The sequence below is a fragment of the Rhinoraja longicauda genome, chromosome 37 (genome assembly GCF_053455715.1).
Source record: "Rhinoraja longicauda isolate Sanriku21f chromosome 37, sRhiLon1.1, whole genome shotgun sequence".
NCBI lineage: Eukaryota > Metazoa > Chordata > Chondrichthyes > Rajiformes > Arhynchobatidae > Rhinoraja > Rhinoraja longicauda.
Window position 1 is genome coordinate 7,718,654 of NC_135989.1, and position 24,942 is coordinate 7,743,595.

The window sequence follows — 24,942 nt, forward strand, 5'->3', positions numbered from 1 at the left end:
ATATTAACACTCAGAGGCTGAGCTCCAAGTCATCACCAACTAAATCACTAAAAGATATGTGAGGATGCACCAGTCACTCAACCACTGCAAACAATGGTCCGCTAACCACTTCTGATGTTTCGGGAGCTATCCCTCAATGAAAGATTTGATGATGAACTTCGCAATCACCTTCAGTGCACCAGTTCAGCCTTTGGCCACTTAAGTGAAAAGTTTTGAAGATCAAAACCCAAAGACAGCAGCAATCCCTGTCAACCTATGTATTTCTGAGACATGGACTATTTACAGAAGGCACCTTAAAACACTGCTGAAGTAAATTTTCAATTGGCAATACTGCTGCCTCTGTGATTTAATTTTTAGCAGCAGCAGGAATAGCATTTGAGATTGTCTGATGGTCTTAAAATTCTGTAAGCCTTTCAGTCTGCTTAGAATTGATACAACTGTAAGCTTTGGAATCCTGATATCGACCAATGCAGGGAATGTGATGTTGAGCCAGAGAGAACATCAAAGAGTAGAAGTGTTCTCATAAGTGCAACAAATGTAAAAGCACAGCAGGACTGGAGACTGAAGGTGCTAAATGAGACAGGAGATAACAAGACAGAATTGAAAATCTTTGGACAGATACATAAGTGTATATATATTAAATAGAGAGCTAAAACCAAAAAGACAACAAAAAGGAAGGTACTTGAGATTAAGAGACTTAAGTGGTAATGGTTGTGTAGATTAAAAAGGTTGCTAAAGGTATATCTGATGGAGGTGTGATTAGGAGACAAATGAAATCAGAAATACTAGAAGAAAGAAAAAACCCAGAATGCTTAAAACGGAATGGTTGATCAGCTGAAGAATTAAAGTGTTTCATTTTTTCTAGTGATTTTGTTCGTCTTTGGTAGTGTTGGTTAAAATGGATCAGTGCCATGAATGGATTGGTTGCTGCATTTTTACAGACTGCAATGTTTTAAATTAGCTAAGTTGTATCTATTTTCATCAAATAGTAACATAAAAACTGAAACCATAATTTCAATACCAGATGGATAGTGTAAGTATAGAATAGGCAATGGTAACGCAGTACATGTATGTTCTGATACGGTTTTGGCATAATCTTTGCACTGGTTTAACAATCAACATACTAAAATTACACTTGTGCCTTATTAAAATTAGGTATACACAATGGTAAACAATCTCAAGGTGCAGTGTTTGCAAACATTCCTGATTAACAGATTTTGCATGTTGTGTATTTTCCAATGGAATAACTTGTAATTTGAAGCTCTTATATACACACCAACACCTCTACTTCTTCAGAAGATTAAATATATTTGGCATGCCACCAACGACACTTATCTAAGGATGCAAAGCAGAAAGCATCCTATTGGAATGCATCACAACTCAGTTTTGCGACTTTTGTCCAAGACAGCAAGAAATTTGCAGTGTTGTAAATACAGCCTAGTCTATCACACAAAACAGCTTCCTCCACACCTCCCCCACACCCTACCATTGATTCCAACTACACTTCACACTGCCTCGGCAAAGTAGCCAACAAAATTAAGGACCGCTCACGCCTCGATCATTTCTTCTTCTCCCCTCTCCCATTGGGCAGAAGATACAAAGTACCAACAGATTCTTCCATACTGTTATCAGACTACTGAACAGCCCTCATATAAACTGAGATGTAGACTTCCATCTCTCAACCTACCTCAATACGCCCTTTTTGTAAAATCTGCACATTCTCTGTAGCTGTAACATTATATTTTGCATTCAGTTTCACTTGTGCTTATTTATGGCTTGATTGTACTCGTACATGATATGATTTGGCTGGATGACATGCATGAACATTTTTCCAATGTATCTCCATACAAGTGACAACAATAAAACCAAAACCAATACCAATAGCATGATCTGATCCAATGCTCACTTTGGTCATATGAGATTGGAACCCATATGCTGTCATATAAAGAACAGACTGAGACACTGGTGTAGCCCAGATGGAGCCCATTCCATCTTCACTTCACGCTGCCTTAGAAAAACAACCTTTGTCCCACCGTGGTCATTCCTTCTTCTCCCTGCTCCCATGCAGCATAAGGTAAAGAAACAACACACCAGCAGACTCGGGAACAGCTTCTTCCCCTCTGTAATCAGGCTTCAGAATAGTCCTTCCATAACCCAAGGTCTAAATCACTTCTACCCCATTGTGGACATTGGACTTTGTCTGTAAAACTGATGCAATACAATGCTGAGAACTATATTCTGCATTCTATGCCTTCCCTTTTGCTCTACCTATTGTACTTGAGTTTAACTTGATTCTATTTATGTATAGTATTATCTGATCTGTTTGGATAGTATGCAAAACAAAGCTTTTAATTGTACAGATCCACTACCGATTCCGGCAACGTTGTCTGGCCCCCCCCGTTTAATCTGGACAAAATTACGATAGCGCACTTGAAATCTCCCCTGGAAGTCCCCTCGAAAATGTGGTACCGATGCTGGGTGAGGCAACTGATCTCAACCTCATCAGGACTTCGAAGTTAAACAGCAGGTTGAATTTGATCCCTGTGGCTGAGGCTCTGAAACTGCGGCACAGCTGGAACTGCCAGAACTGTTCCTATAGCCGACTTCCAATGCTGACTTTGCGGATCACTATCTCGGCTTCTCGGCTGCCTAGGTGGACCATTGTGGTACCATTGGACTCCTCTCAGAGGCCGTGACCTCTGTTGGTTCAGCAAAATGGATAATCCAGAAAGACTCTTGAACCAAGGTTGCCGGAAAACAAGTGGCGGACCTCTACCTCGGTGCTCATGAGAATATTAAAGCTAAAAACACTTAAAATCATGTATAAAATGACAATCGCCAAGCACACATTTACACATCACCACGAAGAACACAGTGTGTGTTTATGGACAGTGCTGGAGTAAATCAGCGGGTCAGGCAGCATCTCTGAAGAACATGGAGAGGCAACATTTTGGGGATGGGATCCTTCTTCAAACTGGAGAAGAGCCCCTGACCGAAATTTCACCAATCCATGTACTGCAGAGATGCTGCCTAACTTGCTGAGTTACTCCAGCACTTTGTGTCTTTTTTTTGTGAAGCACATTTGCAGTTCCTTGTGTTTCTGTTATCTTGACAAGTCAAGAGTATTCCAATGCCAAATGTACTGGAACAGAACAATGACATTTTTTTGCAGCTTTTCTTTATAGATGTCTAAAAATTTGTGTTTGCATACATTAGTTTGTCTAGTTTCATGTGGCTTAAGCCCAGAAGCAAACATCTCCAACAAAACTGATGACTTGCTTGCTCTTGTGCCATCTCAAAGACTGTGAACCATCTAAACCATAGTGTAACAGTGTATCAGGTAATAGACACAATATACTGGAGTAACTCAGCGGGACAGGCAGCATCTCTGGAGAGACGGAATGGGTGACGTTTTGGATCGAGACCCTTCTTCAGAAGAAGGTCTGAAGAATGGTCTCAACCCAAAACATCACCCATTCCTTCTATCCAGAGATGATGCCTGTTCCCGCTGAGTTATAGACAATAGACAATAGGTGCAGGAGTAGGCCATTCAGCCCTTCGAGCCAGCACCGCCATTCAATGCGATCATGGCTGATCACTCTCAATCAGTACCCCGTTCCTGCCTTCTCCCCATACCCCCTCACTCCGCTATCCTTAAGAGCTCTATCCAGCTCTCTCTTGAAAGCATCCAACGAACTGGCCTCCACTGCCTTCTGAGGCAGAGAATTCCACACCTTCACCACTCTCTGACTGAAAAAGTTCTTCCTCATCTCCGTTCTAAATGGCCTACCCCTTATTCTTAAACTGTGGCCCCTTGTTCTGGACTCCCCCAACATTGGGAACATGTTATCTGCCTCTAATGTGTCCAATCCCCTAATTATCTTATATGTTTCAATAAGATCCCCCCTCATCCTTCTAAATTCCAGTGTATACAAGCCCAATCGCTCCAGCCTTTCAACATACGACAGTCCCGCCATTCCGGGAATTAACCTAGTGAACCTACGCTGCACGCCCTCCATAGCAAGAATATCCTTCCTCAAATTTGGAGACCAAAACTGCACACAGTACTCCAGGTGCGGTCTCACCAGGGCCCGGTACAACTGTAGAAGGACCTCTTTGCTCCTATACTCAACTCCTCTTGTTACGAAGGCCAACATTCCATTGGCTTTCTTCACTGCCTGCTGTACCTGCATGCTTCCTTTCATTGACTGATGCACTAGGACACCCAGATCTCGTTGAACTCCCCCTCCTCCTAACTTGACACCATTCAGATAATAATCTGCCTTTCTATTCTTACTTCCAAAGTGAATAACCTCACACTTATCTACATTAAACTGCATCTGCCATGTATCCGCCCACTCACACAACCTGTCCAAGTCACCCTGCAGCCTTATTGCATCTTCCTCACAATTCACACTACCCCCCAACTTAGTATCATCTGCAAATTTGCTAATGGTACTTTTAATCCCTTCGTCTAAGTCATTAATGTATATCGTAAATAGCTGGGGTCCCAGCACCGAACCTTGCGGTACCCCACTGGTCACTGCCTGCCATTCCGAAAGGGACCCATTTATCCCCACTCTTTGCTTTCTGTCTGTCAACCAATTTTCTATCCATGTCAGTACCCTACCCCCAATACCATGTGCCCTAATTTTGCCCACTAATCTCCTATGTGGGACCTTGTCGAAGGCTTTCTGAAAGTCGAGGTACACCACATCCACTGACTCTCCCTTGTCAATTTTCCTAGTTACATCCTCAAAAAATTCCAGTAGATTTGTCAAGCATGATTTCCCCTTCGTAAATCCATGCTGACTCGGAATGATCCCGTTACTGCTATCCAAATGCTCAGCAATTTCGTCTTTTATAATTGACTCCAGCATCTTCCCCACCACTGATGTCAGACTAACTGGTCTATAATTCCCCGTTTTCTCTCTCCCTCCTTTCTTAAAAAGTGGGATAACATTTGCTATCCTCCAATCCACAGGAACTGATCCTGAATCTATAGAACATTGAAAAATGATCTCCAATGCTTCCACTATTTCTAGAGCCACCTCCTTAAGTACTCTGGGATGCAGACCATCAGGCCCTGGGGATTTATCAGCCTTCAGTCCCATCAGTCTACCCAAAACCATTTCCTGCCTAATGTGGATATTTCCTGCCTAATGTGGAGTTACTCCAGCATTTTGTGTCCATCTTCCGTGTAAACCAGCCTTTGCAGTTCCTTCCTACAAGTTTATAGACATCTGTTTATCTAGTTTCATGTGCCTTTTAGTCCAAGAGCAATCATCTCCTTCAAAACTGATGACTTGCTGGCTCTTGTGCCATCTCCAAAGACTCAAAGTCATAGTAAGGATAGCGGAGTGAGGGCGTATGGGGAGAAGGCAGGAACGGGGTACTGATTGAGAGTGATCAGCCATGATCGCATTAAACGGCGGTGCTGGCTCGAAGGGCTGAATGGCCTACTCCTGCACCTATTGTCTATTGTCTATTGTCTATAACAGTGTCTCAGGCGAAATGTGCAGGAAGGAAATGCAGATGCTGGTCTGAAGAGGGGTCTCGACCCGAAACGTCACCCACTTCTTCTCTAAGAAGATGCTGTCTGTCCTGCTGAGTTACTCCAGCATTTTGTGTCTCGGGTGAAGCTACTTGCTGATCCCCAAAAGTAGGAAGTGGGAGCTGCCCTTGCATCAGCCCCGACGACGTCATGCCAGTGACGTCCGTCGGGTGACGTCACGACAGTGACGCATCGGTTTGGATGACGTCATGCCACCTGACGTCACTGCATTTGAAGGCCAGTCTCGTGCCCAACCACCAGCCTGGTTCCCGCGCAGGCCTTCTAGACCCGCCCCTCCCTCACGCCCATTGGCCGGTTCTGGCGCACCTTATATAGCACACTGCGTCGCCATTGGCGGAGGTCCCCGTCAGTTAGAGTGGGTGCCCCTTCCCCCCCCCCCCCCACCCCGTCCCTCCCTTCCTCCTTCTCCTCCTCTCCCTCCCCATCCGGTTAGTCCGCGCTGCTGAGAGACGCGGACCTCGCCTCCCTCCCCTCCGCTGTCGCCCGCTGCATGGGGCCGCCAAACGGCAGCCCCCTTCCCCTCCGCTCCCCTCCACCACCACCAGCAGCAGCACCCGCGCCTCAGCAAACATTCAAACCGCACCAAATCACCATCTCTAACTTAAAACATTCTAGTCATTCCAACATGTTCATCTGAAATTGTTTCAGGCAAGGCCGGATTGCTAACAACAATCAATCACCACCAAAATTATCAAAATTGTTATAAAAAGTTAAATTTACTTTACAACTATTAAAACAGTGAATAAATATTAGCTTTCCCCCCGCAAATGAATAGTTAGAGTGATCTTTGGACTCTAACAATCGCCATTTTGTGCCTGAAAAATCTTTTTGGCATCGTCATATTAAAATTATTTTATCTTTTTAATCTCTTTGATTGAGAATTTTGCTTCATATTTTATAATATCCTGTCAGGAAAAAGTGTTTATGTTTATCATACGAAGTTTTTCGATGAGTAGAGAAGAAAGAAAAAAAAGAATCACCTTTGTGGCGTAAGTTGTTGTTTGACGGGGTAACAGTCGCCAGGACTACGGTGGCTATGGCGCTCGTCCTCAAGGCAACAGTTGCTAGCCTCCGGAATCAACCCCGGCAACGCCATACCGGAAATCCCGCCCACCGCCACCACCCTGACTGGCTCCTTCCCGAAAGGGGAGTCTTCCCTCTCCTCTGCGCTCATTGGCGCACTGCCCATCACTCATCTGTGCCCGCCCCTTTTCACGGCTTCGATTGGTTGATCTCTACGTCGGTTAAGAGCGGTCCTCTTCCGCGCGGATATGACGATCGCGGGGACGCGCAAAGCAGCAACCGAGCATGCGCACACGTAGGGCGTTTGCGAAGCACTCTGGGAGATGTAGTCAAATGGAGCGCAAGATAAGAGTCAAGTTTCCCTCTCCCCTGACTCTCAGTCTAAAGAGGGGTCTCGACCCCCAAACATCACCCGCTCCTTCTCGCCAGAGATGTTGCCTGACCCGCTGAGTTACTCCAGCTTTTTGTGTCTATCTTTGGTGTAAACCAGCATCTGCAGTTCCTTCCCCCACATGGAGACAAGATAGATCTTGTGTAAACCAGCATCTGCAGTTCCTTCACATAGAGTCAAGAATTTCTTATTGTCATATGTACCGAAACAGAACAATACTTGCAACAGCCTAACAGGTTTGTAACCAGTGTTCAATAGATAATATAATAAACAAACATAAAAAGTTAAATAAAAGCAAATATTGTGTAAAAAAAAACAAAGCCTTATGTCCCTAGTGCAATCAAGTCAGTTTGTAGTTTATAATCCCAAAGCAAAACAACATGTATGTGTTGAAAATCAAATGTTAAAACCAAAAATGCTGAAGTTGGCATCATCTGTTCAGACAGAAAAAGAGATTTGCTGAAAGGTCTCCCATGAGAAATGTTAACACTTTCTTACAGGCCAGGAGAAGTTGTTACCTGACCCGTTGAGTATTTCCACTATTTTCTGTGTGATTTGCCCATATTAGCCTTTGGCGAGAGAAACTAATCCAAGGGCTGTCTTAAATGACTTCTTTAATAAGAGTCCTGCTGAAAAAATCTATTGCAAAACACAAAGTGTTGAAGGAACTCACTGGATCAGGCGACATCTGGATCAGACTAATCAGTTGGGGTCCCAACCCGAAACATTATCCATCATTCTGGAGAAGAGTCCTGCCCAAAATGTTGTCTGTCCACTTCCTCCACAGATGCTAGCTGACCCGCTTATTTCCTCCTGCACTTTATGCCTTGCTCCAAGATTTCAACCTCTGCAGTTCCTTGTGTCTGGAAAAATCTGTTGCCTTGATTTGAAGGTCATGTAAAATATTGCAAAACTGAACAGTAACTGAAAACTGAGACACAAGAGACTGTATATACTGGAATCTTGAGCAAAGCACAAAGTACAAGAGGAAGTCAATGAGTCAGGCAGTATCTTTAGAGGTAAATGGGCCGACTACATTTTGTGTCAGGACCTTTCTTCAGTCTGAAACATCACCTGCCGAATTTTGGCACAGTTGGGCAGTGGTAGAGTTGGTGCCTCACAGTGCCAGAGACCCGGTTTTGATCCTGACCATGTGTGCTGTCTGTAAGGAGTTTGCATGTTTTCCCTGTGAATGCATGGATTTTCTCCAGGTGGTCAAATTTACTTGGACCATCTCTGACAACTTCCTACCTTTTCTTGATCTCACTGTCTACATCACATCAGCTGACATCTCTCCTTCCACTCCTCCCATTTTCTCAAAATGTAAGGTGTAGCTTTGGGCACTTGCATGGGGCCCAGCTATATATTTTTCCTTGACCATTCCCTTTGACCTATTTTCACACCTTACACTTTCTTCTCTATCTCCCTCTCCCCTGACATCAGTCTGAAGAAGGGTCTCGACCCGAAACATCACCCATCCCTTCTCTCCAGAGATGCTGCCTGTCCCACCAAGGTACTCCAGTACTTTGTGTCTATCTCAGGTACTATTTGTGTTGAGTTTCCATGTTCTTCCAGTGACCACGTGGGATTGCCCCGGGGGCTCCAGTTTCTTCCCACATCCAAAAGGCGTGCCTGTCCGTAGGTTAATTGGCCCTCTGTAAAATTGCCCCCAGTGTGTAGGGAGTGGATCGGAAAATGGGATAACAGAGAACTAAAGTGAATGGTGATCGATGGTAAGCCTGGAGTCAGTGGGCCAAAGGGTCTGTTTCCATGCTGCTTTTCTGAATTAAACTCCAAATGTAATATATTTTTAGTAGCATATCGCTCATTCCTTCGGATTAACTTTGACTCCCATGTTACGTTGTTACTAAATGAGCAATGTAACAACAGCCTGCCATTCTTCAATATCTTTCTACAACACACGATGCCTCAGAAAAGCCACCAGCATCCACAAAGACTCTTCACACCCCTGCAACAGTCTGTTCGAACTCCTTCCATCGGGCAGACGATACAAGGCCTTCTACGCCCGCACCTCCAGACTCAGGAACAGCTTCATCCCCAGGGCCATAGCTGCCAGGAACCGGTCCTGCTGAGCCGGATGGTCAAAACGCACAGTGATCCGGCACAGATCTACTTGCACTTTATTCTGTCTTAAAACTGTTACAATCTGTTTTGTTGGGTTGTTTTTGTTTAAATTAATACTGACTAGCTAATTAAATTATTGCATCATATGGGAGGCGCATTCCCAATCTCGTTGTACCCCTGTACAATGACAATAAAGATATATTGTATTGTATTGTATTGTATATAGGTTGCATCATGGCCTGGTACGGTAATTCCAATGCACAGGACCACAAGAGAATCTTGGACTCAGCAGAATCCATCATGGGTACAGAATTCCTCTCAATTGAAAGCATATACACAAGGCGCTGACTTAAGATGGCAGCATCTATCATCAAGGATACCTGCCATCTGGACCATGCTACCATTGAGTAGGGGGTACTGAAGACTGAAGTCCCACACAACCAGGTCAGGAACAGCTTCATCTATCATGATCTTGAACCTTGTGGTCTGGTTATCTTGTATTTTTTATTATTAATTGTATTATTGATTATTGCATATTTATTTGCTGTCATTATGTGAATGGGCATGCAAAGCTGCAGCAAGTAAGTAATTGTTCCGATCCAGGTGCATATGACATTTACACACTCCTGATCCTTGACGCCTGGATGTTATTTTGGAAAAGATGTTTTATGTTCAAAAGAATCAGCTTAAAACCAAACTTCAACTGCAAACTGTATATATTTTTAAAAGACACGTCAAATAAGTATTTTGGTGCCTGCAGTCACTGCTAAAATATTGAAAACGGTATTTCGTTTGATGTGTGGTTTATTCCAGACCTGGATAATCTTGTTGATAAAATCTCATCTCTCCTTGATTTCTGAAGCAAACTTCTTTTTTACGGACTAAAATGAATGCTGCAAATTTAAAGTGCTCATCTGTACGCAATAGGGCATTAGCTTGAAATAAATGTTACCTTAGCAACCATATTTCCATTCATTGGGCTCTTCAGCAAAACAATTAATTCGTGGCCATGATAGCAGCCACCACAAGCATCACTCTATCAGTTTCTCCTGTTGCTTTGAATTGATGCTACCATTATTCTCTCTTCATCTACTTTACCCTTAACCATTTCCCCATCTACGACCACAGTATTTATCCCTGTGTGTCATAAATTTGTACTTACGAGATCATGGCTTCTTTGCTCGATCAGTTTGTTGGATAACATATTTGTGGAGTTTTCAATTTGCCCTGTTTATGATTACCACGATATATTGCAAGATAAAATGGAGCTGGAGCTGGTGGGAGCATCCACCATAAAAATAATGAATCAAAACTCTATTTAAGAGTAGACTTAGTGGGTCGAATGGCCTAATTCTGCTCCCAGAATTTAGGAATTTCATCCCAGAACAATTAATAGTGTTGGTGTTGGACTAGAGAGGATACAGTAGAGATCCCAAGGTGGTTGTCACATCTGGAGAACTTCACCCATGAGACAATGGAGCAGGCTGTTGGAGTTCAAACTCTGAAGGTCTGTCCTGGACCCAGCATATTAATGCAATCATAAAGAAAGCTGTGCAGGAAAATAACTGCAGATGCTGGTACAAATCGAAGGTATCACAAAAAGCTGGAGTAACTCAGCAGGTCAGGCAGCATCTAGGAGAGAGGGAAGGGGTGACGTTTCGGGTCGAGACCCTTCTTCAGACTGAAAGAAAGTTACTCAATACCTCTAATTCCTTAGAAGATCGAGGACATTCAGTATGTCAACAAATACTCTCTTGAACTTCTACAAGTTAGAGAGCATGTTGACTGGTTATATCAGGGCCTGGTTTGGCAACTGGAGCGCCCGGGAATGAAGGAGATGACAAAACGTGGTGAACAATGCCCAATCTATCACTGGTACTGACCTCGCCACCAGCGAAGAGTTCTATATGAGTTGCTGCCTCGACAAGGCAGCCAGCATCATCAGAGACCTACACCACCCTGGCCACTAGGGTTGCCCACTGTCCCGTATTAGCCGTATTTTGGGATAAATTGGTTTGTCCCACACGGGGCCGCCCTTGTCCCGTATTAGGCCCAGGAGGCGCTGTAAGCCCGCACACTGAAGGTCCGGACAGTGTAGGTCCAGACAGTGTAGGTCCGGGCACTCTCAGCCCGGACACTGTAGGCCCGGGGGCCGCTGTAGGCCCGCACACTGTAGGCCCGGGGGGTGCTGTAGGCCCGCACACTGTAGGCCCAGGGGCCGCTGTAGTTCTGGACACTATAGGCCCAGGGGCTGCTGTAGGTCCAGACACTGTAGGCCCGGGGGCCGCTGTAGGTCCAGACACTAGGCCCGGGGGCCGCTGTAGGTCCGGACACTGTAGGCCCGGGGGCTGCTGTAGTCCAGACACTGTAGGCCCGGACAGTGTAGGTCCAGACAGTGTAGGACCGGAGGCCGGGCACCGCCTAACGGAGGTTGCGTAGCAACCCGCCTCCCGGCGCGGGCGGCCCCCATTGGTGGAGTGGGAGCACGCGGCCTCTGGCTGGGTGAGGTCACGTGGGGTGCGGGGTGGTGACGTCACCTTGTCCCTTATTTGGGAGTGAGATAGTTGGCAACCCTCCTGGCCTCACTCTCATTTCACTCCTGCCATGGGGAAGAAGGTACAGGAGTCTGAAAACTATGACATCCAGTTACAGGAACGGCTACTTCCCAACAACCATAATGCTCTTGAACACGACAAACACCAACTAAACTTCAAACTACGAACTGTCTTGGTTGCACTAGGAACTTCGAGCTTTTGTTTTGTTTTGCACTAATATTGTTTTAAAAAATTTATTGTGCTTTCTTCTTTCGTATGTCAACTACAACAATCAAAAGTGGCAATTGGTGCTTCAGAGTACCGTAGTTGACACTTTGCTGCAAATTTTGCCAGTTCTGAAGAACTACCCAGGGTGGACGACGAGGACATAAAGCACCTCCCACCCCTATTGTACTTTATTTGCGTTTTATTATGTTATCTATTGAGTACTGTGTTTAAAGACCGGTAATGCTGCTGCAGGTAAGAATTTCATTTGTTCAGCTTGGGTACCTATGAGAATGAAACACTTTTGACTCTTGACTCTCTTGCAAAATGCTGCAGACACTGAAAATCCCCCAAACATCCCCAAATGCTGTGAAAGCTCAACAGGTCAGGCAGCGTCCATGGAGAAAGAAGCAGAGTCAGTATTCAGGTCAATGACCCTTTATCACAATATTACAAGGTCAAAAGTTCTGATGAAAGCTCATTGAAACATCAACTCTATTTCTCTCAGAATGTCGATTGCCTGTACTTCAGAGGCCTATTAACATTTTTTTGTTGTTGAGCAGAGCATATTTATTTTCATTGAAGTCTGAGGAGAATCAGACTGGACCTAATGCTAAAGGGACGAAGCAACAGTGCACAGAATATTATGTTTGAGCTACAGAGAAAATACTGTTGAAATATTGAGTATCTGACCCTAGTGGTTGAGCATACTTTCTTTCCATGAATTAACATTAGTTTTGCCAAGCAGAAGTAAAATCACACAAAATACATTCTTACAATGTGTTTCCAAAATAAATCAGTGTGGCACAGTGGCTTAGCTGGTAGAGCTGCTGCCTCACAGCACCTGAGACCTGGGTTTGATCCGAACCTCGGATGCTGTCTGTGTAGAGTTTGGACATTTTCCCTCCGACCGGGTGCTCGGGTTTCCTCCCACATCCCAAAGATGTGCAGGTTTGCAGGTTAATAGGCCCTCTGTAAATTGTTCCTACTGCGTAGGGAGTGGATGAAGAAGTGGGATAACATGGAATTGGTGTGAACGCTGGTCAAGTCAAGTCAATTTTATTTGTATAGCACATTTAAAAACAACCCACGTTGCTGTACAGACCACAGTGCTGTACATCAGTTCAGGTACTAAGAAAAATGAACATACAATGGCACACAAACATAACAGCACATACATAAAAAATAGGGCGGCACGGTAGCGCAGCGGTAGAGTTGCTGCTTTATAGCGAATGCAGCGCCGGAGACTCGGGTTCGATCCTGACTACGGGTGCTGCACTGTAAGGAGTTTGTACGTTCTCCCCGTGACCTGCGTGGGTTTTCTCCGAGATCTTCGGTTTCCTCCCACACTCCAAAGACGTACAGGTATGTAGGTTAATTGGCTGGGTAAATGTAAAAAAAAAATTGTCCCTAGTGGGTGTAGGATAGTGTTAATGTGCGGGGATCGCTGGGCGGCACGGACTTGGTGGGCCGAAAAGGCCTGTTTCCGGCTGTATATATATGATATGATGATATGATATGATAAACACTTTACAGTGGACGGCGTGGACTCAGTGGGCCATCGGGCCTGTTTCCATGCTGCATCCCTAAGCTAAACCAAATCAATGCAGAGAGGGTTCACTGTTTCGCCAGTGCTGCTCTCTGAGGAATGAAACATGCACATATCATATCATCTATTAAAAATAAAAACTATTTTAGGCAAACCAACATTTAAATATTTATGGGGGTTTTTTAGAAGCATTTTCATTGATGTATTTTGCTTCTGGCATCGTTTGACTGAAGGGATTCCCTTGGGGTGAGTGAAGTTGTTCACACGCACAGCAGGGGAATAAAACAAATGTGTCCACGGTTTCGAGGTTTGGGAAGGTGAGTGGATAAATTTTACTTCAGGGCTGCCCTCAGAAACAGCACGGCAGGTCTAACGTTGCAACTTATTTAGATTTTACATTTAGAGATACAGCGCAGAAACAGGTCCTTCAGCCCACCGGGTCCGCGCCGCCCAGTGATCCCCGCACATTAACACTATCATACACACACTACAATACAATACAATACAATATATCTTTATTGTCATTGTACAGGGGTACAACGAGATTGGGAATGCGCCTCCCATACGATGCAATAATTTAATTAGCTAGTCAGTATTAATTTAAACAACAACAACCCAACAAAACAAATTGTAACAGTTTTAAGACAGAATAAAGTGCAAGTAGATCTGTGCCGGATCACTGTGCGTTTTGACCATACGGCTCAGCAGGACCGGTTCATAGCAGCTATGGCCCTGGGGATGAAGCTGTTCCTGAGTCTGGAGGTGCGGGCGTAGAAGGCCTTGTATCGTCTGCCCAATGGGAGGAGTTCGAACAGACTGTTGCAGGGACAATTTTTACATTTGCCCAGACAATTAACCTACAAACCTGTACGTCTTTGGAGTGTGGGAGGAAACCGAAGATCTCGGAGAAAACCCACACAGGTCACGGGGAGAACGTACTCCGTACAGTACAGCACCCGTAGTCAGGATCAAACCTGAGTGTCCGGCGCTGCATTCGCTGTAAGGCAGCAACTCTACCGTTGCGCCACCATGCCGCCCGTGCCGTTCTTGGCAGCTATCACAGGGTAGGACGCTGGTCAACTGCAGGGTGAGTGTATCCTGCCTTGTGACTCACTCTGAATGGAGGGACTTTGAAAAGGACAGCAGGTTTCCTGAGGTTGAGGGGAGATCTGATGTAGACACGCAGATACTTTTTTCCCAGAGTGGAACTGTCAAAGTTTAGTTTAGTTTAGAGATACAGCGTGGAAACAGATCCTTTGGCTCATCGAGTCTACGCCGACCAGTGATCGCCTGTACATTAGTTCTATCCTACACTATGAACGATTTACAGAAGCCATTTAATCTACAAACCTGCACGTCTTTGGAATGTGGGAGGAAACCGAAGCATCCGGAGAAAACCCACAGGGGGAACATACAAACTCCGAACAGACACCTCCCGCAGTCAGGATTGAACATGGATCTGTGGTAGAGTAGCTCTACTGTTGCGCCACTGTGCCGCCTGATAGAAGTATATAAAATTACTAGACCAAGTGGACCTGTTGGGCCCAAACCTCTCCTGCATTGGTGTAGCACCCTCACCTTCTCCTACTCCCCTCCCCACTTCCCCTTCACCCTCAACCCCCCTTATCCACCCTCCTCCCCCTCCCTCCCCCCCCCACCTCCCTCCCTCCTCCCTCCCCCCTCCCTCCCTAGGAGATAGATTTAAACTTTAAAATGTGAATAACTTTAAAAAGGTAACACCGATTTCAATAAAACTACTTGCTTTACCATTAAAGCAACGACGGTGAGGAAGGTGGGCCTAAAATTGTCGCGCTGTCCTCTACCGTTTTGGCTAGTTCGATCACAAATAAACAAACAAACGAGAGTTTTAATATATAGAAGATGAGAGGCGTAGATATGGTAGACAGTCAGAACCTTTTTCCCAAGGTGGAAATGTCAAATACTAGAGGGCACAGCTAGAAGGCATTTGAGAAAATAGCTGTTCACCCAGAGGGCGGTTGCAAACTGGAGTGCCCTGCCTGAGAAGGTTGTGAAGGTAGGTACTCCACAACATTCAGAAGCTCAGATCCTTTTTCACAGGGTGAAATGTCCAACAATAGAGGTCAGAGCTATAAGGTGAGAGGGGGGAAGTTTAATGGAGATGTGTGGGGCTAGTTTTTTGCACTGTTGGTGGTTGGGACCTGGAACACATTGCCAGGTGGTGGTGGTGGCAGATGCGATAGTGGCATTTAAGACGCTTTTAGATAGGCAAATAGAAATGTAGGGCAGAGAGGGATATGGATCCTGTACATGCAGATGGGATCGGTTTAACTTGGTATCATGTTCGGCAACAACATTGTGGGCCACATCCTGTGCTGTACTGTACTATGTCCAAATAGAGTGGGAGGGAATTGACATAATAAGATTGCATGGGATATATGACACAGAAACAGATGCTTTGCCACTACCAGAGAGAGAGAACGAGAGAGAGTCAGAGAGAGAGTTGCAGCAGGGAAATGGGCCTTCGGCCCATTCAGTTCATGCTGACCAGAAACCCTCTGCTCACACTGACCCTACATTAATCCAATATAGTTTTATTTTCCCTACATTTTTATCAACTCCGTTCAGATTTTACCACCCAGCTACACGCCAGGGCCAGTTAATCTGCCAACCCACACGTTTTCAGGATGTGGGAGGAAACCAGAGCACTAGGAGGAACCCACACAGGCACAGGGCGAACATACAATAGACAATAGACAATAGGTGCAGGAGGAGGCCATTCGGCCCTTCGAGCCAGCACCGCCATTCAATGTGATCACGGCTGATCATTCTCAATCAGTACCCCGTTCCTGCCCTCTCCCCATACCCCCTGACTCCGCTATCCTTAAGAGCTCTATCTGGCTCTCTCTTGATACAAACTCTACACAGACAGTACCTGAGGTCAGGATCGAAACCGGGTTTCTGGCACCGTGTGGCAGTAGCTGTACTAACTGCGCCACTCTGCTGCCCTGTAAACTGTACCAGCCTATGGTCTATGCAAGCCATCTCCCATCTTTGGATAAATCAATCAGCTTAATCCTCTGTTCCCATCTCATAAGACCATAAGACATAGGAGCAGAATTAGGCCATTCGGCCCATCTAGTCTGCTCCACTATTCGATCATGGCTAATCTTTATTATAATCTCAAACCCATTCTGCTGCCTTTTCCCCTTAACCTTTGATGCCCGTACTGATCACAAACCTATCTCTGCTTTAAAAATAGCCAATGACTTGGCCTCCACTGCTATCTATGGCAATGAATACCACAATGAATTCCCCTCTGAAGAAATGCCTCCTCATCTCCATTCTAAAAGGACATCCTTTTATTCTGAGGCTGTGCCCTCTGGTCTCTCCCACAAGTGGAAACATCCTCTCCACGTCCTCTATCCAGGCCTTTCATTATTCGGTAAGTTTCAATGAGATCCTTCTCTCGTCCTTCTAAACTCCAGCGAGTACAGGCCCAGTGCCGTCAAATGCTCATCACATGTTAACCCAATCATCTCCCCCAGCTTCAGCGGAGTTCCTCATCTGTACAATTCACTTCCTGTTATGTGGAAGCAAGTTCCACATTCTCTCTGCTCTTTGCATCGATAAATTCCCTCTGAATTCCCACTGGATTTCTTGAAGACTCTCTTCCATCGAGAAAGAGAGCAGTGAAAGGGATCTCAGAGGATCCATCCTTTGCTTACGTATGTTTTATTCAATTCTAACATCTGCTTCCACTTTAAGTGTCGTTGCAAATTTCCAGTATTTGTACTTTAACCTTGGTAATGCTCTCTTTAGCTATAAATATTTACACCACCTAATGCACCATTCACTGTTCTGTCCCTGAAGCATTGAAACCTTCATCTGTCCTACATCAGTGTTCATGTATTTTTATGAAGTGGTGGTGATGGAGGGGTGGGTTCATTAGGTTAGAGATTCAGTGTGAAAACAGGCCCTTCAGCCCACTGAGTCCATGTCAGCCATCGATCACTCGTTCACGCTAGCTCTATGTTATTCCACTTTCTCATCCACTCCCTACACAGTCAGGACAATTTACAGAGGCTAAATTAACCTACAAACCCGCACGTCATTGGAGTGTGGGAGGAAACCCAGAGAACCTACAAAAAGCCACGCGGTTACAGGAAGAATGTACAATCTCCATACAGCACCCAAGGTCAGGATCAAACCCGGGTCTCTGGCGCTGTGAGGCAGCCACACTACCGGCTGCACCACTGTGCCGAGCAGATGAAAATGAAACCTTCTTCACCTGTTCTACAAGTCAGTACGCAAGTATTTTACAGAGGAAGTGGTGGTGATAGAAGGGACTATAGTTAATCACTTCTTTATCCATTGGATTAAGGCTTGAGCAAACAAAATGAACAAAATTTAATATAAATTCTCTGCATGGTACTTGGCTGGTAGAGACGAACAGTGCCTTATTGTGGTGGGTTAGATACTGCAAACTGGATATTCATGAATGGTGTCAATGGCTCAGATTGTGCACCTTTAAATCAGCTGGTGATGCACTGTCAAATGCACATACACATGTTCACTTCTGAATAGGAAAAATAACTGCAGATGCTGGTTGAAATCTCAGGTTAAACACAAAATGCTGGAGTAACTCAGCGGGTCATGCAGCATCTCGGGAGAGAAGGAATGGGTGATGTTTTGGGTCGAGACCCTTCTTCAGACTGATGTCAGGGGAGGGGGGGGGGCGGGACAAAGATAGGATGTAGTAGGAGACAGGAAGACAGTGGGAGAACTGGGAAGGGGGAGGGGAAAGAGAGGGACAGAGGAACTATCTGCAATTATAAAAGGTTTATAAATGGGGCTTGGTAGCCACTGCATGGATCTCAGCTCACAAGGATATGTCCTTTGAAACTCTACAGTTTAGTTGAATTTAGTTCATTGTCACGTGTACCGAGGTACAGTGAAAAGCTTGTGTTGAGTGCTATCCAGTCAGCAAAAAAAATACATGATTACAATCAAGCCATTACAGTGTACAGATACATGATAAGGAAGAGGGGTTTGAAGAGGGGTCTCGACCCAAAACGTCACCCATTCCTTCTCTCCCGAGATGCTGCCTGACCCGCTGAGTTACTCCAGCATTTTGTGTCTACCTTCACTTCTGAATATGTCTCTGAAGGTCAGAAAGAAGGAACACATTTTTAAAATCTTTTCCTGCACATGCTAATTTTTATTGTATTCATCAGTTGGTGTTTTACACTTTATTGAAGGCTGCCATATCAACAGATTGAAAATTAGTTTGCTTAGTACGGGTGTCAGGGGATATGGGGAGAAGGCAGGTGAATGGGGTTGAGAAGGAAAGATAAATCAGCCATGGATTGAATGGCGGAGTAGACTTGATGGGCTGAATGTCCTAATTCTGCTCCTAGAACTTATGAACATGGATATATGAAAATAATCTTCAAATGCAGTGCTAAATTCTTCCAGCCTATCTGCCCCAAGCTTGTCATCGTCCACCAGAAGATGACAAAGAGAAACGTTACTTTGCAGAAAGTCAAGTGTCAGTGGGGAGCATTTTGAGATCAGTGACCATAATTCTATCGTTTAGAAAATACTTAAGGGCAATGATAGGACTGGTCAACAAATTAAAATGGGGACAGAAGAGGTGTTGAGACGGACAGGATGGCTTTACTACAAGATGACATGGATTTAGACTGCAGAGATACAACACAGAAACAAGCACGTCGTGCCAAATAGAACATAAAACAGTACAGCACAGGAACATGACCTTCAGCCCACAATGTCTGTGCTGAATATGATGCCAGGTTAAGCTGATCTCATCTGCCTGTGCGTGATCCATATACTTCTATTCCTTGCACTTCCATGTACCTATCTGAAAATGTCTAAAAATTCAGACAGGTACACGATAGGAACAGGGCCGTCTTAACGCATGGGCCTGATGGGCACTTGCCCGGGGGCCCACGAGCATAGGGGCCCCATGCTGATCTGTGTATGTTAAGTGACTTGCAATAAATAAATACTACTTTAAAAAATGTAGGTTCAATAAGTGCTTTTTTCGCAACATTTCCGGTCACTAAGTGCTTCTCACAGCGATCTGTAAGTGCTTTTCCCAACAATGTAGCACCCTAAGTCCATCGCTAAGTGCTTTTCGGTAAGTGCTTTTCGCCGGCACGACGGGGGGGGGGGGGCTGGTAGGGAAAGGGGGGTGGGGGAGAGTAACGGTAGGGCCCCAGTACACTGCTTTGCCCGGGGGCCTATTTATTCACTTCCCTATGTTCTCTAAATCCCTGTAAAGCGTCTTTGAGTATATGAAAAGCGCTATATAAATGTAATGCATTATTATTATTATTATTATAATGCTGTAAAAACAGCCCTGGATAGGAAGGGTTTAGAGGGATATGGGCTAAATGCAGGCAGGTGGGATTAGCGTAGATGGGGCATGTTTAGTTTAGTTTAGAGATACAGCACGGAAACAGGCCCTTTCGGCCCACCGCCAAGCGATCCCCGCACACTAGAGCTATCCTACACACACTAGGGACAGTTTTTACATTTACCAAGCCAATGAATCTACAACCCTGTACGTCTTTGGAGTGTGGGAGGAAACCGAAGATCTTGCCACCGTGGCGCCCTGTTGGTCGGGATGGATAGGTTTGGCTGTAGGGCCTGTTTCTGTGCTGCATTACTCTGTGCGGCACGGTGGCGCAGCGGAAGAGTTGTTGCCTTACAGAGAATGCAGCGCCGGAGATTCAGGTTCGATCCTGACTACGGGCGCCGTCTGTACGGAGTTTGTACGTTCTCCCCGTGACCTGCATGGGTTTTCTCCGAATCTTCGGTTTCTTCCCACACTCCAAAGACGTACAGGTTTGTAGGTTAATTGGCTGGGCAAATGTAAAAAAATTGTCCCTAGTGGGTGTAGGATAGTGTTAATGTGCGGGGATCGCTGGGCGGCGCGGACCCGGTGGGCCGAAGGGCCTGTTTCCGCGCTGTATCTCTAAATCTAAATCTAAAAAAAAATAACTAAGCCAGTAAGGGGTATGATGTGGAGGGAGGTTAAGCTCACTGGGAAATCCTCATTGAGGAGAAGTACCTTTGTGTCCAGAACCAGGGGCCACAGTTTAAGAATAAGGGGTAGGCCATTCAGAACAGATAAGGAAAAACTTTTTCACTCAGAGAGTTGTGAATTTGTGGAATTCTCTGCCTCAGAAGGCAGTGGAGGCCAATTCTCTGGATGCTTTCAAGAGAGAGTTAGATTGAGCTCTTTATGATAGCGGAGTCAGGGGGTATGGGGAGAGGGCAGGAACGGGGTACTGAATGTGGATGATCAGCCATTATCACATTGAATGGCGGTGCTGGCTCGAAGGGCCGAATGGCCTACTCCTGCACCTATTGACATGGATATAGCTGAACAGCCTCTCACACATGCTTGGAACTGCCTGAGACTTTGGAGGGGAAGGCAGAGCAGCAGCTTGAAGAAAATGTGGAATAAAACCACAACGTTAAATAATTATCAAAACTCCGATCTAACGGCAAAGCTTCCTGATGTGACCTGCTGCAGAGAATATCGAAAAGTCAGAATAATTTCCTTTAGGCTAATGCGGTCACTTGAGATGGAATCTGTCTGTTCCAGGCACTGAACCGGTAAACACAAAGAGCTGGAGTAACTCAGCAGGTCAAACAGCATCTCCGGAGGACAAGGTTAGGTTACGTTTCTCTAGACCAATATTCTGTCTATTAGAATTTAACAAAGGCATTGCAGGGATTTGAACAGTGGACCAGTTAACCATCTTTAAAACACACAAAACAATTTAAAAAAAGGTGGGCGGCACGGTGGCACAGCGGTAGAGTTGCTACCTTACAGCCCCAGAGACCTGGGTTTGATCCTGACTGAATGCTGTCTGTACGGAGTTTGTACAGTATGTTCTCTCCGTGACTGTGTGGGTTTTCTCCGAGTGCTCCAGTTTCCTCCCACATTCCAAAGACATGCAGGTTTGTAGGTTAATTGGCTTCGGTAAGAATTGTAAATTGTCCCTAGTATGTAGTGATAGTACCAGTGTATGGGGATCACTGGTTGGCACGGACTCAATGGGGTCAAGGGGCTTTTTCTGCGCTGTATCTCTAAGCTAAACCAAATCTATAATTGTTTCATCTTTGCCAGAGAATAAGCTGTTCCCATGTTTAATTGCAATTGTTCAGTGATCAGGAAGGCAGAACAGTTTTGGGCCATTTGTTGTGCAACTCAAAATCATTGCCAAGTAAAGAATACTCTTCATAACAGTAGCTGAAAAAGGGCAGTAATGAGTCATAAGTGAAGCTGAAATGATATCCTGGAAAGTCTGATACATAAGCCCTTGTACAAAAGATCCCTCATTGATTTTGGCCACAGCCACGTAAATTGTTTTAAGTACAGAGAGTAGAAAGAAATATAATCTGAAACTGAGCAAAGGCTGACCCTCGGGCTCCTAAAGAAAAACACACACACAGAGTTGTGGGTGTGTGGAAAGAACTGCCAGAAGTCGTCCAGACAGGTATAATAAGAATATTTATTGTTATTTATCGTTCAGACAGGTATAATAACAATAACAATATTTAAGGGCGTTTGCATACATGCATAGGAAATGTTTAGAGGGATTTGAGCCAAACTCAGGCAAATGGGACTAGCATGGATGGTTGACCGTAATACCAAGAAGCAGAATTAGGCCATTCGGCCCATTGAGTATGTTCTGCCATTCGCTCGTTGAATTGGGCCAAAGAGCCTGTTTCCATGCTGCTTGACTCTGATACAATGAAACTGATTCATGTTGAAGAGAAGGGAATTTGGCTTCATTGTTTACAGCGTCTTGAAAAGATGATTTGTTTTAAATGTCAGTAACTGGATTGGAAGGTCATAAGACTTCCTGAAGGTCTGGTGAATTGTGTGCTGTGAACTGTGCTTTAGTCGTGCCATTGCATTTATTATTGCCTTGAGGTTAGACTGAGAACATTAGAGGATGGGTGGGGATACAAGAAGGTGGTTGTTGAAGACCCAGAGAAGTATCTCTGAAATACCAGGAGTCTCGACCCGAAATGTCACCCACTCCCTCTGTCCAGGAATGGTGCCTGTCCCGCTGAGTTACTCCAGCATTTTGTGCCTATTTTCGAAGTATCTCTGGCTTCGTTTGCCAGGTAGTTGTATCAACACCAGTGTGTGGTCGGGAGTAGTGGGAGGGTGAGATCAGAAAGACCTGCACTGGAGATATCAGAGTGGAGGGAAGGAGAGATTAGAAAGATCTGGACTGGAAATACCAGGAGCGGAGGGAGGTCAGAAAGACCTGGACTAGAGATGTCCAAGATTTGGGAAATGTTCAAATCCTTGTACCATTGAATGGGAATGTGAGGATGGCTTTGAGAAATCCGAGAGCTCATCCAGAAACAGCCTGGAAGTGGGAAACACTTCATGATGGAATTAATGTCAGACTAGCTGGCTCCTGCAAATATCTGGAATCTGCTGTTAAGATCTAGAACAGTGGTTCTTAGTCCACAGTCAACTAGTATGGAGTGCAGCCCATGTGACAGGCCAACAGTACAACACTTAAGTATAAGTTACTGCACTTCGACTTGGTTTGGCCATTAAAAATGTGCCAGGTTGGCATTTGACGGTGGAACTGAGAGGTGTTTTAGAATATCCAGTATCTCGTTGTGAAACTGCCATTAGCAAACTGCCTGTTTACCTCATATAGAAACTGGAAAAGCAGATGAATAATTTTAAGGCAAAATTTAACTTCAGAATGAGGTTATCTACCATGCTCTCCAAATCCACAACTTCTGCATTCTGCTGAGTCCACACCGACCAGCGTTTACCCCGTACACTAACACTATCCTACACACAAGGGACAATTTACAATTTGCAGAATCGACAAATCTGTACGCCTTTGGAGTGTGGGAGGGAACTGGAGCACCCGGAGAAATCTCATGCGGTCACGGGGAGAACGTACAAACTCCATACAGACAGCACCCGCAGTCGGGATCAAACCCGGGTCTCTGGTGCTGCAAGGCAACAACTTTGCCACTGTGCCAGACAAGAAATGACTCCTTGAAACATTTCTATTTATACTAAACATTTCAAAGCACGATGTTGATCGGAAGATAAATCCGCTCACAGCACTTGCCCTTGATATACTTAATCCAATAATCTGTAAAATGTCACTCTAACTCATGTATATTTACACTTCTGAGTTCATTTTGCAATGTCCTTGAATCAAGCTCTTGGCTTCTTGGCTAACTTGTTGTAAGCGTTTGTTTTCACACAATTTAATTAAAAGGGTCCCGACCTGAAACATCACCCATCCTTTTTCTCCAGATTTGCTGCCTGACCCGCTCAGTTACACCGGCACTTTGTGTCCATCTTTGGTGTGAAGAAATAGCAGGTACAAAGAACTAATTGGAAAGCTCCTTCAGTGGGAGAGTAGAGGAAACAATGGGCTGAACGCCCGTGCTGGGTGTTATAGGGATCCAATGCAATGACAGTCAAACAAGGTTCATTTAGTTCAAAGAATAGAGTCATAGTCACAGTTATACAGCCTGGAAACAGGCCCTTCGGCCCAACTTTCCCACGCTGACCAACATGCCCTGTCTCCACCTATATCCTTCCTTTGTCCCGCCCCCCTGACATCAGTCTGAAGAAGGGTCTCGACCCGAAACGTCACTCATTCCTTCTCTCCTGAGATGCTGCCTGACCTGTTGAGTTACTCCAGCATTTTGTGAATAAATGCCCCATCTACACTAGTCGCCCCTGCCCGCATTTGGCCCATGCCCCTCCAAACCTATCCTATCCATGTGCCTGTCTAAATGCTTCTTGAACATTGTGATTGTACCTGCTTCAACTACCTCCTCCAGCAGCTCGTTCCATACATGTTTACATGTTTACAATCATGAGAGGCATTGATAGGGTAGACAGTCAGAATCTTTTTCTTCTCCAGGGTGGAAATGTCAAAGACTAGAAGGCATCACTTTAAGGTGAGGGGGCAAAGTTTAAAGGGCATGTTTTTTACACAGAGGGCGGTGGGTGCCTGGAACGCATTGGCAGGGGTGGTGGTGGAGGCAGATACAATAGTAGCTTGTAAGGGGCTTTTGGATAGGCATTGGGATATGCAGGGAATGGGGGATATGGATCATTTGGAGATGAGGCTTTAAGTGATGCCCTCTGGTCTTTGAGGTAATTAGTTTATCTTGGCATTATGTTAGGCACACGGCTATGCAGGGAATGGAGAGATACAGATCACGTGCAGGCCGATGAGATTATTTTATCATGGCATTATGTTTGGCACAAACATTGTAACCTGTGACTGAAGGACCTGTTTCTGTGCCACACTGTTCTCTCTGGTTCGCTCTGCTAATAATTCATGCACCTCAAACCTTTCAGTTTGAAAATTGGAACTCGAGCCAACCGTGCCAGGTACCAAAACCAAACAACACGTGGCACCAGGACACCACCTGCCCTACACTACCTGGAGAGCCCCGAACCGCCTCCGCACTGGAGTGGAACGTTGCGGACTCAACCTGAGGAAGTGGGACTTCTCGGACTCCGACAAAT

General features: G+C 45.2%; 1 protein-coding gene across 6 annotated transcripts in view; it reads right to left on the reverse strand.

The window, feature by feature from the left end:
• The window catches only part of rfx1a (regulatory factor X, 1a (influences HLA class II expression)), a 90,777-nt gene extending 84,106 nt beyond the window's left edge, over positions 1–6,671 (reverse strand). For 5 of the 6 annotated variants that reach the window (XM_078429240.1, XM_078429238.1, XM_078429239.1 and 2 more), the window contains exon 1: positions 6,556–6,592. Coding sequence is in view for 1 of the 6 variants with exons in the window: in XM_078429235.1 (XP_078285361.1) it covers positions 6,556–6,671 (116 nt within the window). In the remaining 5 variants the exon portion in view is untranslated. Of the gene's footprint in view, positions 1–6,555 lie in introns of all 6 variants that reach the window. The other variant, XM_078429235.1, reaches the window with a different exon arrangement.
• Between the last annotated feature and the right edge of the window lie 18,271 nt (positions 6,672–24,942).